The sequence below is a fragment of the Triticum aestivum genome, chromosome 5B (assembly GCF_018294505.1).
Source record: "Triticum aestivum cultivar Chinese Spring chromosome 5B, IWGSC CS RefSeq v2.1, whole genome shotgun sequence".
In the NCBI taxonomy this organism is placed as follows: domain Eukaryota; kingdom Viridiplantae; phylum Streptophyta; class Magnoliopsida; order Poales; family Poaceae; genus Triticum; species Triticum aestivum.
The window spans coordinates 98,793,907-98,811,121 of NC_057807.1; the positions used below are offsets into that span (position 1 = coordinate 98,793,907).

Genomic DNA, 17,215 nt, shown 5'->3' on the forward strand with positions numbered 1-17,215 from the left:
CCACCCACTTCTTTCGAGAGAAACTCCTTCTCTAGAAAGGATCCATTCTTAGCAACGAATGTCTTGCCTTTGGATCTGTGATAGAAGGTGTACCCAACAGTCTCTTTTGGGTATCCTATGAAGACACATTTCTCCGATTTGGGTTCGAGCTTATCTGGTTGAAGTTTCTTCACATAAGCATCGCAGCCCCAAACTTTAAGAAACGACAACTTTGGTTTCTTGCCAAACCACAGTTCATAAGGCGTCGTCTCAACGGATTTTGATGGTGCCCTATTTAACGTGAATGCGGCAGTCTCTAAAGCATAACCCCAAAACGATAGCGGTAAATCAGTAAGAGACATCATAGATCGCACCATATCAAGTAAAGTACGATTACGACGTTCGGACACACCATTTCGTTGTGGTGTTCCAGGTGGCGTGAGTTGTGAAACTATTTCACATTGTTTCAAGTGTAGGCCAAACTCGTAACTCAAATATTCACCTCCACGATCAGATCGTACAAACTTTATTTTCTTGTTACGATGATTTTCCACTTCACTCTGAAATTCTTTGAACTTTTCAAATGTTTCAGACTTGTGTTTCATCAAGTAGATATACCCATATCTTCTCAAATCATCTGTGAAGGTGAGAAAATAACGATACCCGCCGCGAGCCTCAATATTCATTGGACCACAAACATCAGTATGTATGATTTCCAACAAATCAGTTGCTCGCTCCATAGTTACGAAGAACGGCGTTTTAGTCATCTTGCCCATGAGGCACGGTTCGCAAGTACCAAGTGATTCATAATCAAGTGATTCCAAAAGCCCATCAGTATGGAGTTTCTTCATGCGCTTTACACCGATATGACCCAAACGGCAGTGCCACAAATAAGTTGCACTATCGTTATCAACTCTGCATCTTTTGGTTTCAACACTATGAATATGTGTATCACTACTATCGAAATTTAGTAAAAATAGACCACTCTTCAAGGGTGCATGATCATAAAAGATATTACTCATATAAATAGAACAACGATTATTCTCTGATTTAAATGAATAATCGTCTCGCATTAAACAAGATCCAGATATAATGTTCATGCTCAACGCTGGCACCAAATAACATTTATTTAGGTCTAAAACTAATCCCGAAGGTAGATGTAGAGGTAGCGTGCCGACCGCGATCACATCGACTTTGGAACCGTTTCCCACGCGCATCGTCACCTCATCCTTGGCCAGTGCTCGCTTATTCCGTAGTCCCTGTTTCGAGTTGCAAATATTAACAACAGAACCAGTATCAAATACCCAGGTGCTACTACGAGCTCTAGTTAGGTACACATCAATAACATGTATATCACATATACCTTTGTTCACTTTGCCATCCTTCTTATCCGCCAAATACTTGGGGCAGTTCCGCTTCCAGTGACCAGTCTGCTTGCAGTAGAAGCACTCAGTTTCAGGCTTAGGTCCAGACTTGGGTTTCTTCTCTTGAGCAGCAACTTGCTTGCCGTTCTTTTTGAAGTTCCCCTTCTTCTTCCCTTTGCCCTTTTTCTTGAAACTAGTGGTCTTGTTGACCATCAACACTTGATGCTCCTTCTTGACTTCTACCTCCGCAGCTTTTAGCATTGCGAAGAGCTCGGGAATAGTCTTGTTCATCCCTTGCATATTATAGTTCATCACAAAGCTCTTGTAGCTTGGTGGCAGTGATTGGAGAATTCTGTCAATGACACTATCATCCGGAAGATTAACTCCCAGTTGAATCAGGTGATTATTATACCCAGACATTCTGAGTATGTGTTCACTGACAGAACTATTCTCCTCCATCTTGCAGCTGTAGAACTTATTGGAGACTTCATATCTCTCAATCCGGGCATTTGCTTGAAATATTAACTTCAACTCCTGGAACATCTCATATGCTCCATGACGTTCTAAACATCGTTGAAGACCCGGTTCTAAGCCGTAAAGCATGGCACACTGAACTATAGAGTAGTCATCAGCTTTGCTCTGCCAGACGTTCTTAACATCGTCAGTTGCATCAGCAGCAGGCCTGGCACCCAGCGGTGCTTCCAGGACGTAACTCTTCTGTGCAGCAATGAGGATAATCCTCAGGTTACGGACCCAGTCCATGTAATTGCTACCATCATCTTTCAACTTTGCTTTCTCAAGGAACGCATTAAAATTCAACGGAACAACAGCACGAGCCATCTATCTACAAACAAACATAGACAAGCAAAATACTATCAGGTACTAAGTTCATGATAAATTTAAGTTCAATTAATCATATTACTTAAGAACTCCCACTTAGACAGACATCTCTCTAGTCATCTAAGTGATTACGTGATCCAAATCAACTAAACCATGACCGATCATCACGTGAGATGGAGTAGTTTTCAATGGTGAACATCGTTATGTTGATCATATCTACTATATGATTCACGCTCGACCTTTCGGTCTCCGTGTTCCGAGGCCATATCTGCATATGCTAGGCTCGTCAAGTATAACCTGAGTATTCCGCGTGTGCAAAACTGGCTTGCACCCGTTGTAGATGGACGTAGAGCTTATCACACCCGATCATCATGTGGTGTCTGGGCACGACGAACTTTGGCAACGGTGCATACTCAGGGAGAACACTTCTTGATAATTTTAGTGAGAGATCATCTTAAAATGCTACCGTCAATCAAAGCAAGATAAGATGCATAAAGGATAAACATCACATGCAATCAATATAAGTGATATGATATGGCCATCATCATCTTGTGCTTGTGATCTCCATCTCCGAAGCACCGTCGTGATCACCATCGTCACCAGCGCGACACCTTGATCTCCATCGTAGCATCGTTGTCGTTACGCCATCTATTGCTTCTACGACTATCGCTACCGCTTAGTGATAAAGTAAAGCAATTACAGGGCGTTTGCATTTCATACAATAAAGCGACAACCATATGGCTCCTGCCAGTTGCCGATAACTTCGGTTACAAAATATGATCATCTCATATAATAAAATATAGCATCACGTCTTGACCATATCACATCACAACATGCCCTGCAAAAACAAGTTAGACGTCCTCTACTTTGTTGTTGCAAATTTTTACGTGGCTGCTATGGGCTTAGCGATAACCGTTCTTACCTACGCATCAAAACCACAACGATAGTTCGTCAAGTCGGTGTTGTTTTAACCTTCGCAAGGACCGGGCGTAGCCACACTCGATTCAGCTAAAGTGAGAGAGACAGACACCCGCCAGCCACCTTTAAGCACGAGTGCTTGTAACGGTGAAACCAGTCTCGCGTAAGTGTACACGTAATGTCGGTCCGGGCCGCTTCATCTCACAATACCGCCGAACCAAAGTATGACATGCTGGTAAGCAGTATGACTTGTATCGCCCACAACTCACTTGTGTTCTACTCGTGCATATAACATCAACGCATAAAACCTAGGCTCGGATGCCACTGTTGGGGAACGTAGTAATTTCAAAAAAATTCCTACGCACACACAAGATCATGGTGATGGCATAGCAATGAGAGGGGAGAGTGTTCGTCCACGTACCCTCGTAGACCATAAGCAGAAGCATTAGCACAACGCGGTTGATGTAGTCGTACGTCTTCACGATCCGACCGATCCAAGCACCGAACGTACGGGGCCTCCGAGTTCAGCACACGTTCAGCTCGATGATGATCTCTGGCCTCCGATCCAGCCGAGCTCCGGAGATGAGTTCCGTCAGCACGACGGCGTGGTGACGATGATGATGTTCTACTGGCGTAGGGCTTCGCCTAAACTCCGCGACGATATGACCGAGGTGGAATATGGTGGAGGGGCACCGCACACGGCTAAGGAACGATCAGTAGATCAACTTGTGTGTCCATAGGGTGCCCCCCGCCCCCGTATATAAAGGAGCAAGGGGGGAGGCCGGCCGGCCCTTGGGGCGCGCCAAGGAGGGGGGGAGTCCTCCTCCTAGTGGGAGTAGGACTCCCCTTTCCTAGTCCAACTAGGAAGGAGGAAGGGGGAAGGAAAGAGGGGGAGAGGGAGAGGGAAAGAGGGGCCGCACCCCCCCCCTCCCTAGTCCAATTCGGACTCCCCTTGGGGGCGGCGCGCCACCTCCTGGGCTGTTGCCCTCTCTCTCCCCTCAGGCCCACTAAGGCCCAATACTTCCCCGGGGGATTCCGGTAACCCCTCCGGCACTCCGGTTTTCTCCGAAATCACCCGGAACTCTTCCGGTGTCCGAATATAGTCGTCCAATATATCAATCTTTATGTCTCGACCATTTCGAGACTCCTCGTCATGTCCGTTATCACATCCGGGACTCCGAACAAACTTCGGTACATCAAAACTTGTAAACTCATAATAAAATTGTCATCGTAACGTTAAGCGTGCGGACCCTACGGGTTCGAGAACTATGTAGACATGACCTAGAACCATTCTCGGTCAATAACCAATAGCGGGACCTGGATGCCCATATTGGTTCCTACATATTCTACGAAGATCTTTGTCGGTCAAACCGCATAACAATATATGTTGTTCCCTTTGTCATTGGTATGTTACTTGCCCGAGATTTGATCGTCGGTATCCAATATCTAGTTCAATCTCGTTACCGGCAAGTCTCTTTACTCGTTCCGTAATACATCATCTCATAACTAACTTATTAGTTACAATGCTTGCAAGGCTTAGGTGATGAGTATTACCGAGAGGGCCCAGAGATACCTCTCCGACAATCGGAGTGACAAAACCTAATCTCGAATTATGCCAACCCAACATGTACCTTCGGAAACACCTGTAGAGCACCTTTATAATCACCCAGTTACGTTGTGATGTTTGGTAGCACACAAAGTGTTCTTCCGGTAAACGGGAGTTGCACAATCTCATAGTTGCAGGAACTTTGTATAAGTCATGAAGAAAGCAATAGCAGTATACTAAACGATCAAGTGCTAGGCTAACGGAATGGGTCATGTCAATCATATCATTCTCCTAATGATGTGATCCCACTAATCAAATGACAACACATGTCTATGGTTAGGAAACATAACCATCTTTGATTAATGAGCTAGTCAAGTAGAGGCATACTAGTGACTATAGTTTTGTCTATGTATTCACACATGTATCATGTTTCCGGTTAATACAATTCTAGCATGAATAATAAACATTTATCATGATATGAGGAAATAAATAATAACTTTATTATTGCCTCTAGGGCATATTTCCTTCAGATATAACTTATCGTACTTGGGGATGTGAGCCTTGCCGACGGGTGTCATCGTCGCCGCTCATAGATGCACAAGGACAATGCTGTCATCGCCTTGCAAACTTTGCCATGTTCAAACATCTCTCGTCACCGTGATATCGCATATCATGCTCCCCACCACCACCAGCATCATCGTCCTCGAGGAAGAAACAAAGAGGGCACATGGGCATGAAATGAAATGGCTCGAGAAGGAGGGGGTTGATCACAAAAATGCTAAAGGGAAGTAGTTGTGGCTAGACCAACGAGGTATCCCAACATGGAGTTGCGTATAAGGACCGTGTCAGAGCACTTAAGAACCGTTGTGATACACGTCAGCAAATTAGATGACATGTAATGCAGTTTACTCTAAGTGGAGCCCCCTTTCCGTTCATTCATAGACATAAGGATGAAACCGAATCGGATTCGGACAGATAATGCTTGTACCATAGAAACTCTATTTTTTAGGGGTTTAAAATTGAAACAGATATGGGGCGGGTGCAAATCAAATACTGCACAAATTGAAAATAAACACGATACAGTATCGTTTGGTGGCGGATCGAAAGTAAAAAAGAGATCATGAAAAGGGAGACCGGATAATACAATAAAATCAACCGCAACAACACATTTTCTTCAATTTATTTCATGTTTTTCGGTGGTATTCATTTGATGGGAAAAGATGTTCCAGTTGTCAATCTCAGAATAATGCGCCGGCTCAGTCTAATGAAGATGCTCGTAGAGATAGCGTGTGCGTGCCTCGGTTCTATATTGTGTCAAAGAAAAATCAGCCACCACCGATGATACGTGCACCGTACCCCTTCCAAAAAATTTCCCCCACCCCTTCTCCGAACCCTGCCTATCCCTCCCTAATCCTCAACTTCACCGAGACGGCGGCTCCCGCCGGTGCGCCGGGCGCGACATACCGGCAACAGGCGGCAGCAGGTGACGCGACTCCTCCACTAACCACCTCAACCTCCCCCGTGTTGCAGTCGCCGCCGACCTCCACCAGATCCGGTACGGTGCTCTTCTACCTCTGCCATCGGATTGGACAAGGGCGCGGGGCTCCGGCTGGCCCTCGGTTCGCCCACTCCACTGCAACACTTTAACGCACACCCTTGCAACCAAGCTCATTTTTCTTTTATTAACGACCCCCCTCAGTGGCTTGAGCACACCCTGCTGCATTAAGGATTAGCATTAACAATCGTTTACAACCGGGCAGCTAAATGGAGGCCACCGTGCTAAGTCTGGGCAAGTCTGTGGTGATTGGGGCGCTCAGCTACGCCAGGTCTGCCGGTGCTGGGGAGATAGCCTCGCGTCTTGGAGTTCAGCGTGATCAGGCCTTCATCGCCGATGAGCTGGAGATGATGCAAGCGTTCCTGATGGCCGCACACGACGGGCCAGAGGACAAGGACAGGGTGGTCAGGGTCTGGGTGAAGCAGGTCCGCGACGTGGCCTATGAGGTTGAGGACTCCCTCCAGGAATTCGCTGTCCGGTTACAGAAGCAGTCTTGGTGGCGTGTTGCCAGCACCCTTCTGGACCGGCGCCTCGTTGGCAAGCAGATGAGGGAGCTTAGAGCCAAGGTCGAGGATGTCAGCCGCAGGAACAAGCGCTACCGCCTCATCAATGGCGACGGCGCTGGTTCCAAGCCTAGCAATATCTCCACAACCACAAGTGAGTTCCCCGTTGCTGGCGTAACTATGTCTGGCACCGAGGAAGCTAGGCGGCAGTTGGACAAAGCAAAAATGGATCTCATTCGCCTGATCGGTTCCAAGAAGGATGAGGACCTTAGAGTAATCGCATTATGGAGAGCAAATGGTGATCTTGGGGAGACCTCTGTCATAAAAAAGGCATACGAAGATCTGAAGGTGGACAAGAAGTTCGAATGCTTTGCTTGGATCAAGTTGGTGCGTCCTGTCAATCCAACAGAGTACTTGCGGAGTATTTTGAGGCAGTTTTATGTAAATTCACTACAAGGGACAACTATGGAGGCCCAAGATCTGAGATGGATGGAGATGACAAAGGAAAATGATTTGGTTGGTGAGTTCAAGAGGTTTGTGAGTGCGAAGAGTTACCTTATTGTCCTCAAGGACATACATACTATTGAAGAATGGGACTGCATTAAAGTTTTCTTCTTAAATTACAAGAAAGGAAGTCGAATCATAGTATCCACAGAGCAAGTTGAGGTTGCTAGCTTATGCGTAAGACAACAGACTGCAGCAGCTGACCACAAGCAGTTGCATATGGACCAGGCTCTCTATGCTTTCTACGATAAGGTATTTTTTTTCTTGTCAAAATATACTCTGACTAGTGCTACATTATCTTCAGAGTCAACTAATGCAGTGATAATTAACAACAATATCTGACAGTAGATAAGGTTACCATTTCTCAGTAGTTTTTGTGCATTATTTACCAACATATAATCTGGTCCTGACACCATGGTGCTGAGTGTGGCAATGTTTAATGGTACGCTGATAGGAAGCAGACATGGAAGAACCACAGGGTTGGCGGTTGTCACCCAATTGTGTCTTAGAACAATCTTGCAGAAATGTAGGGAAAGGCTGCGTACAATAGACCCAAAGTGGTCGGACCCTTCCCCGGATCCTGCGCAAGCAGGAGCTACATGCACCGGGCTGCCCTTTTTATCAGTGAGATGTAAACGATTCCATTGGTGGATGGGCAAAATTGTCTGTGATGCAATTTAGACAGGAAATCAAAACTCAGTCAATAGTTGAAAGACGATAGGTGTACTTTTTTTCAAATAAAAATCTGATGGTAAATACATCACTCGGTCGCTTAGTTTTGTGGACCCTAATTAGAATCAAATTGCATTCATCAATTGATTACAAAATGTTATGGCATTGCCCTAGCTGATTGCGGTGTCAGCATATATCCAAATATTGATGTTTGAGCAACTGCAAATTGAGCAATTTCCAAAGATAAATGTAAAAATTGTACAACACTATACACGCAACTGTGTAGGCATGTCTTGTTGAAAATGAAAATAAAACGAACTTATCAGTTGCTAAACATACCATCCTTTCTTGGATAAAATCTTGCCAACTCTCCTGTTTTCTTTTGGCATCCAAGTTCCATCATTAACTCCTTCTTAGATAAGTGAGATGCATGGTTGTATTTGCCTTGATAAATATATGCATATTTGGCATTTCACATAGTTGCTTCTAAAGAAAATGATTACTTTATTCCCTTGAACCATTGACGAGTGTAACCCACAAAAATGTTTATCTCACATAGTCCTTAAACTCCTCACATTAGATAATTTTACTATCATTGGTGATTTTTGGATGTGTTCTGCGAAAAACCATTAAGGTTCACCAATGAGCATAGTTTTGACACGTCCAGCACATCATGGCGTGATACCAACAGAAGGGCCCCGTGTGACGAGCATCGACCTCTCTGTCATCCTGTTATCCTTAATTTCATGTTTCCTTCTTAAGCCTTGCTCACAACATTGAGTGTTTCCATATCAAAAAAAAAAAAAAAAAACATTAAAAGTAACACATGGGAGCGTTGCCTCCCACTTCTCCTGACTAGGGCGGCCCTGTCTGCAACTGCCGGTGCTATACTTACGCATTAGCGTTGGATAGTGCAGCCATGGAAGAACCACATCACCTTTCCTTCCCCTTTTCTTCACTATCGATAGGATGTCTCGGAGTGCTCTGCCATGGACGACCATTCCTGCTTGAGGAGCTAGATCACCATGTGTGGTGATCCTAGGCTTCATGTTTTACTGTTGGAATTGGGGCATTTTCTGTTGAGGATCGAATCTTTTGATTGAGATTTTTGGAGGTTGAGATCTGCATACCTTAATGCTTCAATCCTTGAAATTTTTGTGATTAATGTAATGAGGTTGAAACTACTTACTAAATTTCTTGATAGTTCAGTGAAAGGACTCAATTACGATTTTCTATAGTCATCCCATTGAATTTTGAAAGCTTATACCAAATTTGTCAAAGCTCACTCAAGTTTGCGAAAGCTTGTCTCTTTAAAATATTTATCTTTGGAAAATTTGGAAGCTCATAGAATGATAGTTCATACTTGAAAGCCCTATTATTTTGCATTTTTCTTCCTAAGTGTGTGTCTGCTTGCTGATGAATGCCGATGGAAGTGACTGCTCCAGAGGCTGAGCCGGACGTGGGAGGCGTCCGAAGGCAAAGCAAAAGGTGAAGGTGCAATCACAACGGTTAGCCAATAATTTGCAGTCCCCCATGCTTTTGATTTACACGAAAGACAGTCTCGTTAGATCACCTGATTTCCACTGCAGCTTCTTCTCTCTCTCATCCACGCATCTTGCGTTCGCGACCATAGGGACTGGCATTGGAGATAGCAGACTTTGTGGGAAAGATGCCTACGTTTATGTTCTTGTAACAGGCTAACAGCCATGGATTCAGATGGTGGCGCTTCTCTCTCCTTGTCACCAATGAAGAAGGGAGAACGATGGGGAGGGATATGATGCGACACAGGGCCTGCGTGATGCTATTCGGTTGGTGAGATGAGGTCTAGGGTGCTTTATTTTGTCTGCCGGGCCAGCAGCTTCTCAGACACATTAAAGGTGTTGGAGCAAATGTTGGTACGGTATTGTCGCTGATTGACGTGTGGGATGCAGAGAAGAGAGGAGATCAGCAAATCTCACACTTGTCTTGCTGGGCACTTACATCCCGCGTTGTAGATCCAGGCATGCTGAGCATTAGGAGCTCATTGACGCTGATATTCTTATGGTCCCTATTCTTATCTCTTAGTGATGCATCTAGATTGGTAAGAGTGTTTCAGCCTACATGTTCATCTGGTCTTGGCACTTACATCGTAGGAGATGGGATCATTTTAGGTTTACATATGTGCTTTATGGCGTGCTTTTGTGGTGCTGAGCCCATATCGATGATCGCTTATTGACTAATACTGCTCTTGTAATTGAATTGTAACTTCTTTGAAATGCAAATTACATAATTTTTACCTAGTTTTCCTTGGAAATTATTTGATTGTGAACAATGGAAAATGTCATATGAATATTTGCAAAAATTAAAAGGGAAAAAATGCAGCAAGACACAGCTCTAGGAGCTGGTGTAATGCAGAACTACAACTCTGGGTTTCTTTAGCTTATACCCTGGACACTAGGGTAACAAAAAGAACGTAAACAAGTCAATTAGTCAATTACGATGAAATCTGACAGACGGGGCCTGCATGGCATTTACTATGACAGTGACTTGGCTCATTTTCGGCTTCAGTCGGTAGGTGAGCTCGGTTCGAGCAGAGCCGCCTCATTGAGCTCTACAACAAAAACCTTGACTTAAAAAGACCAGCCAAAAGATTCAAACTTCTAAAAAAATCTTAGAAAATTCTAGTAATTAATCTATCTTCGTCAAGTGTTCTGGGAACGTTTTAGCACATTTTGGTGAGCCATTTGAATGTCTGGATTTTTTTTGTAATTCTCTACCAAATTTGAAGTCTAAGCCAAAATGCACTCAAACTTCCCTAGAATACTTATGGAATGTAGATTGAGTTACTAGATTTTCTTTCATATTTATTTGGAAAATTAGAGTTTGCTTTAAAATTTGGCCCACAATTTAAAAAGCAACCAATTTTTTTAAGAGCTTAGTGAACCGGCAATGCTCAAGGCGAACTCACCTATCAGCTTAAGCCAAAAATGAGCTGCCCCTGCCATAGTCAATGCCATGTGGGCCACATCTGTCGGATTTCATTTTACCTGACAGAGTGGGGTATCAAAACCCCTAGAGTTGTAGTTTTGTGTTACAACAACCTCTAGAGTTGTGTCTTGCTGCAGTTTACTCAAATTAAAACTTGCTGAAACATTACTGGGGAATAGAAGGCAGCACCTAATCATTATCTATTTGTGTATAGGGTTTGCAAGATGGAGCTGATGCAACTGAGGCAGGGTCTAGCTTTAACATAGCTAGTATGACTAGTAGCAACTCTGCAGACAACAAGAGCCTCACTCACACAGAGACGACGATAGCTGATTTTAAGGAATATGAGCAGGTCGGTCGAGAGAAAGAAAAATCTGATATTATCAAACTAATTTCAAATGAAGTTAACCAACAGCTTGATGTGGTTTCTGTGTGGGGAATGGGCGGTCTTGGGAAAACAACACTAGTTAGAGATGTGTATCAAAGCCAACACCTCAGCGTCAAATTCAGGTACCGCGCTTGTGTAACGATTATGCATCCCTTCAATTGTGATGAGCTCATCAAGAGCTTAGCTCGACAATTAGATGCAGAGGATTATGAAAATAAAGAGGAAACAGGCTTAGCGGGTGGCAGAACAAAACCTAGGCTCCAACGGTCACTAACAGACATTTTAGAAGGAAAGAAGTACTTGATTGTTCTTGATGATCTATCATCTGCCACAGAATGGGACTCTATAATACAGCATTTACCTGCAAGGGAAACAGCAAGTCGTATCATAGTCACCACAAGGTCAGAAAATATTGCTAGGCACTGTTCAAAGAAACAAGGGAACATATACAAGCTTCAAATTCTGGGGTATGAAGATGGACTTAACCTCTTCATGGAAAAGGTACCTGTGACCCTATCATCATGCATTCGTCCTATTTGTTTAATTTCTACCCCCTCTGTCTCAAAAATAGTGTCAAAAAAGTCTTACATTTTGTGACGGAGTATTTTGCAAGTGCCAAGAATATATATCTTTGGCTAAAAATTATATCTTTTCTTTAATGGTTTTTTTTATCACACACAATCTGTATTTTGACAAGGTTCCCCCTCCATATTAATTCAATACGTTGAGATTATTTTAGAAGATAGTTAAAACCCTGTGGGGACATGACTGGCTGGAGTATTTCATGTGCCTAGTTAGTAGCTACTTGCATGCTTAATTGAAGAACTAACGGTGCAATTTAACTTTGTTAATAAACTTTTAAAGCACAAAATCTATTTTTAGGCTTGCAGCTAATTAAGTTTTGTGGCAACTAAAAATTTAAATTGAACACGTTTCAGGTATTTCACAAGATTACATATCTGAATGATGAATATCCGGAGTTGGTTGAACAAGCAAATCTGATCCTAAAGAAGTGTGATGGACTTCCCCTTGCAATTGTCACCATAGGTGGCTTCTTGGCAAACCAACCTAAAACCGCTTTGGAGTGGATGAAATTGAATGACCATATTAGTGCCGAGTTGGAAATGAGTCCTGAGCTTGAAAGGATAGCAGCAGTCCTTAACAAAAGTTATGATGGTTTACCTTACCATCTCAAGTCATGTATGCTGTATTTCTCCATCTTCCCCCAAGATGACAAGGTTAGCCGGAGACGCCTGGTGCGTCGGTGGATTGCAGAGGGCTACTCAAGGGAGTTGCGTGGCAAGTCCGCGGAGGAAATAGCGGAGAGCTATTTCATGGAGCTCATAAGCAGGAGCATGATCCTACCATCTCAAGAATCCATTCATAGTAGAAGAGGAATTGACTCCTGCCAAGTCCATGATCTCATTCGTGAAATTGGTATCTCAAAATCAGCAGAGGATAATCTTGTTTTCACATTGGAGGAAGGCTGTGGATTAAACAACCGGGGAACAATACGCCATCTTGCCATAAGTAGTAGCTGGAAGGGAGATCAGTGTGACTTCAAGAGCATAGTGGACATGTCTTGTATAAGATCATTAACGGTGTTTGGGAAGTGGAGGCCATTTTTCATGTCTGAGAAGATGAGGTTGCTGCGAGTGCTGGACCTAGAGGGGACATCAGGTCTTGTTGATCATCATCTTACGGGCATTGGGAAGCTTCTTCATCTAAGGTACCTTTCTTTAAGAGGATGTGATGATATTTATCACTTGCCAGACTCATTGGGTAACCTGAGGCAGCTGCAAACACTAGACGTTACATATACAAGCATAATGGAACTACCGAGGACCATTATCAAGCTTAGCAAGCTAGAGCATATTCGTGCTGGGAGCATTGGAAGTAACGATGGTGGTACACGTGAAACATTTGCAGACACCCTATGCACTTTGGCTTTGTCATCAATGGCATTCTGTGTGGGATGTTGCGCACCTCAGGTTCTGAAAGAGGTAATGGATATTGATGGTGACCCTAACAGGCGTGATGTATGCACTGCGTGTTGCTGCAATAAATTACCTTCTGCCGCGACGCGCCAAAGTCCAAATGGTGTTGAAGTGCCAAGGGGGACTCGCAGACTGAAAGCCCTGAACACAATGGGTGTTGTGAATGTCTCAGGATCAAGGGGTAAGGCTGTTCTAAACGACCTAAAAAGTCTCACCAGGCTGCGGAAGTTAAGAGTGACTGGCATCAATAAGAAAAACTCTCAAGAGTTGTGTTCAGCCCTTTCAAAGCTCAGTTGTCTGGAATCCTTGTTGGTGCGGTCAGAGGGAAACCCTGGTTTATCTGGCTGCTTGGATGCCCTACTGTCCCCTCCGAAAAAACTACAGAGCCTCAAGCTGTATGGTAACCTGGTGAAATTGCCCGACTGGATGGAGGCGCTCCGGAATCTCGTGAAGATGGAGCTGCGGAGCAGCAGGATATTGGAGGTTGATGCGGCCATGCAGGTCCTCGGCAATTTACCAAACCTGGCCATACTGCGTCTGCTGAGGCACTCATTCACTGGTGAAGAGCTTCGTTTCAGTCTCAATCGGGACGCGGCATTCCCGAGTCTGACGGTGCTGGAGCTCAGCCTCCTAGACAAGCTCGAATCGGTGGAGTTCCAAGGAGGGGCAGCCCCAAAGATTGAGCTGCTGCAGTTTCGTGGCTGGCGTTACAAAGCCAACACGGTGTTGTTTGCAGGGCTTCCTTCTCTCCCGAGCCTCAAGGAAGTTTTGCTCAAGGGTCGCTATGAGGATGGCTTCGTGGATGACTTGCGGGCCCGGCTTGCGGGTAATCCAAACAGACCTGTTTTGAAGCTCAACTGAATTGCTTCAGACTGCGTATTCCAGATTCGATCGATAAAACCTACACTAGTAGTATACATATATCTGTGAACGTCAAAAGCTTCAGTGATGATTTATACGTGTACACGTAATTGGTCATAGTAGTATATACATAAGCTGTTTGGTTTTTATCTCTACTGCAAGAAAAACTCGTACTCTCTCCGATCCATATTACTTGTCTTAGATTTGTCTGGATACGGAAGTCATCATTGAGAAGAATCCAGTCTGGCCATTATGCTCCAGTTTATGTGTCTGTTGGATCGAAATTAAAGCTCCATACATATATATGCTGGGTTATAGATTGGGGTCGATTTAATCTGTAGAGAAGAGCTGGGTTATAGATTGGGATCGAGAGCTCCATACATGCAAGCTTGCTAGTGTATAATCTTCTCAGCGGCAGATGGAAGCCTGGACCTAGATCCAAGCTAGTATTGTTCAGCAGGTTGCAAAACTTGTTATGCTTACTTTCATGACGCAGATATACTCCTCCGGTCCTTTTTACTCTGCATATAAAAATTATCTAAAGTCAAGTTTGACCATATTTATATAAAAAATATCAACATCTATCATGATAAAGTTATACAATATGAAAATTTAAGTCATGACACTTCTATTGATATTGATTTCGTATTGTGAAGGTTGGTATTTTTTCTATAAAATTGGTCATACTTTATGAGGCTTGACTTTAGACAAATCTTATGTGTGAACTAAAATGTACATGAGGGAGTATTTTGATCTGTGCCCCAAGTGCTGTAAAATATTGGCGGTGTTGCCTCGTCATCATTATACAAAAGCGGGGTTGGGGGAAACCCCTTTTTTAATTCAAAAAAGTGTATTTCTTCTCAGCAGCAGAGCCCGAAGCTTGAACTAGATCCATCTTAAACAGTAGTGGAACAAGGTGCTCAATCACGAATACGGTTGGGATGTCTCAGGCCCCTCCCAATGCTCCACCTTGTACAGGTGCTAAACTTGTCAACTAAGCAAAAAATCTGATGTGGTGTGCTAGTTAAGAAGAGAGAGAGTAGTATGGTGACCCAGGAAGAAACGGTGCTAAGCACGTATACCTAGGTGGAAGTACAATTCTGAGTCTAGAGCTAATTAAATGCATGAAGCTTAGCACCTTTGCATTGGGGACTTGAGTTGCTAAGACATTTAATATACTTAGCACCATATCTAAGCACCTTTGCATTGGGAGATTTCTCAGCTAGCTTCTTCGAGCGGCCGCATGCAGCACTCCATGTCGAGTCCCGTGCCGGTGTCGGCGTGGCTGTGGTGCAGCTTGATGACACGGTCGCTTTTGACCATGGCGCGCCAGCTCCGGCATACGAGCCTGAGCCGCCCAAGGCCGCGGGGCGGCAACCGGCGTATAACTATAATACATACTCATTTCTTCTATATTTTCTCATAAATTTAGATATCATTTAATTTCATATACCATGACAAATCACTATGACTAGACAAAATTTCATCAATTGACATGGCAAATTTACAATCTTTCTTAGCTACCATCTTTCGTTTCAATAAATAGTTGCCATGGCATTTTTTATATGAATTTGCTATGGTTTTTCATAGACTATGGCAATTGCTATTCATTTTTCAGAGATTGTTTGCCATGTCAAGGCACCATATTCTATAAATTTCCTTACGGGACTTTGGTATGGCCTTTTGCATGTGTGTGAGCTGCCCTCTCAATTTTTTTGTCACTTTGATGTAGATCCATGTGAAAGATTACGGTTATTTTTTATTCTGCTATCTATGATTCATAGCATTTTTGGAGACTTTTGGCAAGTCTCCAATTTTTGCCAGGGCTATTTTCATTTTTCACTAAATCTGTTGTTCAAACCCATATATAGACGCATGATGGGCCAAGTAGTTGCCGTGAAAATTAAGTTGACATTAGGTTTTAAGGAATCCATATATACACGTATGGCTCTTTTTACTTAGATCATGGCAAAAAAAATATTTTCTCTTGCAACATGACAAAAGAATACTTTCTATGCGACCATGGCAATATAAGTTCATGGAGGACGGCATTTGTAGTTTATGTATTGTGGCAAATTATCTCTCTTTTGCAACAATGGCAAAAAAATATTTTCTAATGGAACATGGGAACTTAAGTTCTCGGAGCTTGGCAAATGTAGTTTATGGGGCATGGCAAATTCTATTATGTTACACCCATGGCATTTTAACTTCACACCCCATGGCAAATTTAACCTTACAACAATGGCAAATTAGCTATACAACTCATGGCAAAATTTAATCATAGTCCATGGCAAATTCGATCTTACATCCATGACAATTTGATTTTTACAACCCATGGGAAGTTTATTTTTATAGTGCATGGGGAAATTAACCTTGCAGCCATGGTAAATTAACTTAGAGCCATGGCAAATTTTGCTCATAGCCCATGGCATTTTTTTACCTTTTTCCATTGCAATTTATTTTAAAACCATGGCAATTTTAATTTAAAGTCCATGGAAACTTGGCCTTTAAACCATGGAAAAATTAACTTTAAATCCCATAGCAATTTAACTCCACAGCCCATGGCAAATTTATTTTATATTTACCATGGCAAACCTACCTAATGTACCGTGAAAACTCCGACCATGTGGCAAACGAATTATGCATACTGTTGCCATCATGCCAAATAGATCTATGTAATGTGACATAAACATTTTTTATAACCTTTTGCACTTTGATCTTTGATTTTTCTTTTTTTCCAAAACTTTATGCCATGCTTTTAGATGGCAAATTTCCAAGCATTTTTTTGCCATGCTTTTTGCCTTGTCCATTTTGTTATATGTTTCATATTTGCCATCATGTTTATTAACCACACCGCAAAACTTAAAGTCTCTTTACTATTTTTTTTCCACAGCAATTTTTAGCATTTGCATGATTTTCTTGGCATCTTATAGTAACAATTCGTAAATTGTTGTTTTGTAGTATACACCATGGCAAAGACTTGTATACTACATAACATGTCAAATTGTTTGTACCCCGAACGGCCCGTGAGCTCCCGTGACTAGGCGACTAGGGTTCCCCCTCCCCACCTCCCGCCGCCGCCGCCGACCGCCGGCCCCGCGCCCCACCTCCCACCTCCGCC

At 43.3% G+C, this 17,215-nt stretch overlaps 1 protein-coding gene across 1 annotated transcript; it reads left to right on the plus strand.

The window, feature by feature from the left end:
* Positions 1–5,993: 5,993 nt before the first annotated feature.
* LOC123110605 (disease resistance protein Pik-2) lies at positions 5,994–14,241 on the plus strand. Its single transcript, XM_044531163.1, has 4 exons — positions 5,994–6,202; positions 6,408–7,461; positions 11,063–11,737; positions 12,175–14,241. Exons 2-4 carry the CDS (start codon positions 6,412–6,414, stop codon positions 14,092–14,094), a joined length of 3,645 nt encoding a protein of 1,214 aa, XP_044387098.1. The 5' UTR covers positions 5,994–6,202; positions 6,408–6,411; the 3' UTR covers positions 14,095–14,241.
* Positions 14,242–17,215: the final 2,974 nt, after the last annotated feature.

What these genes read in the sequence shown, in the direction of transcription:
- LOC123110605 (XM_044531163.1), top strand. Translation starts at nt 6,412, where the DNA reads ATGGAGGCCACCGTGCTAAGTCTGGGCAAGTCTGTGGTGATTGGGGCG. An exon ending in TCTATGCTTTCTACGATAAG is followed by an intron (nt 7,462 to 11,062) that starts GTATTTTTTTTC and finishes ATTTGTGTATAG; the next exon opens with GGTTTGCAAGATGGAGCTGA. An exon ending in TTAACCTCTTCATGGAAAAG is followed by an intron (nt 11,738 to 12,174) that starts GTACCTGTGACC and finishes AACACGTTTCAG; the next exon opens with GTATTTCACAAGATTACATA.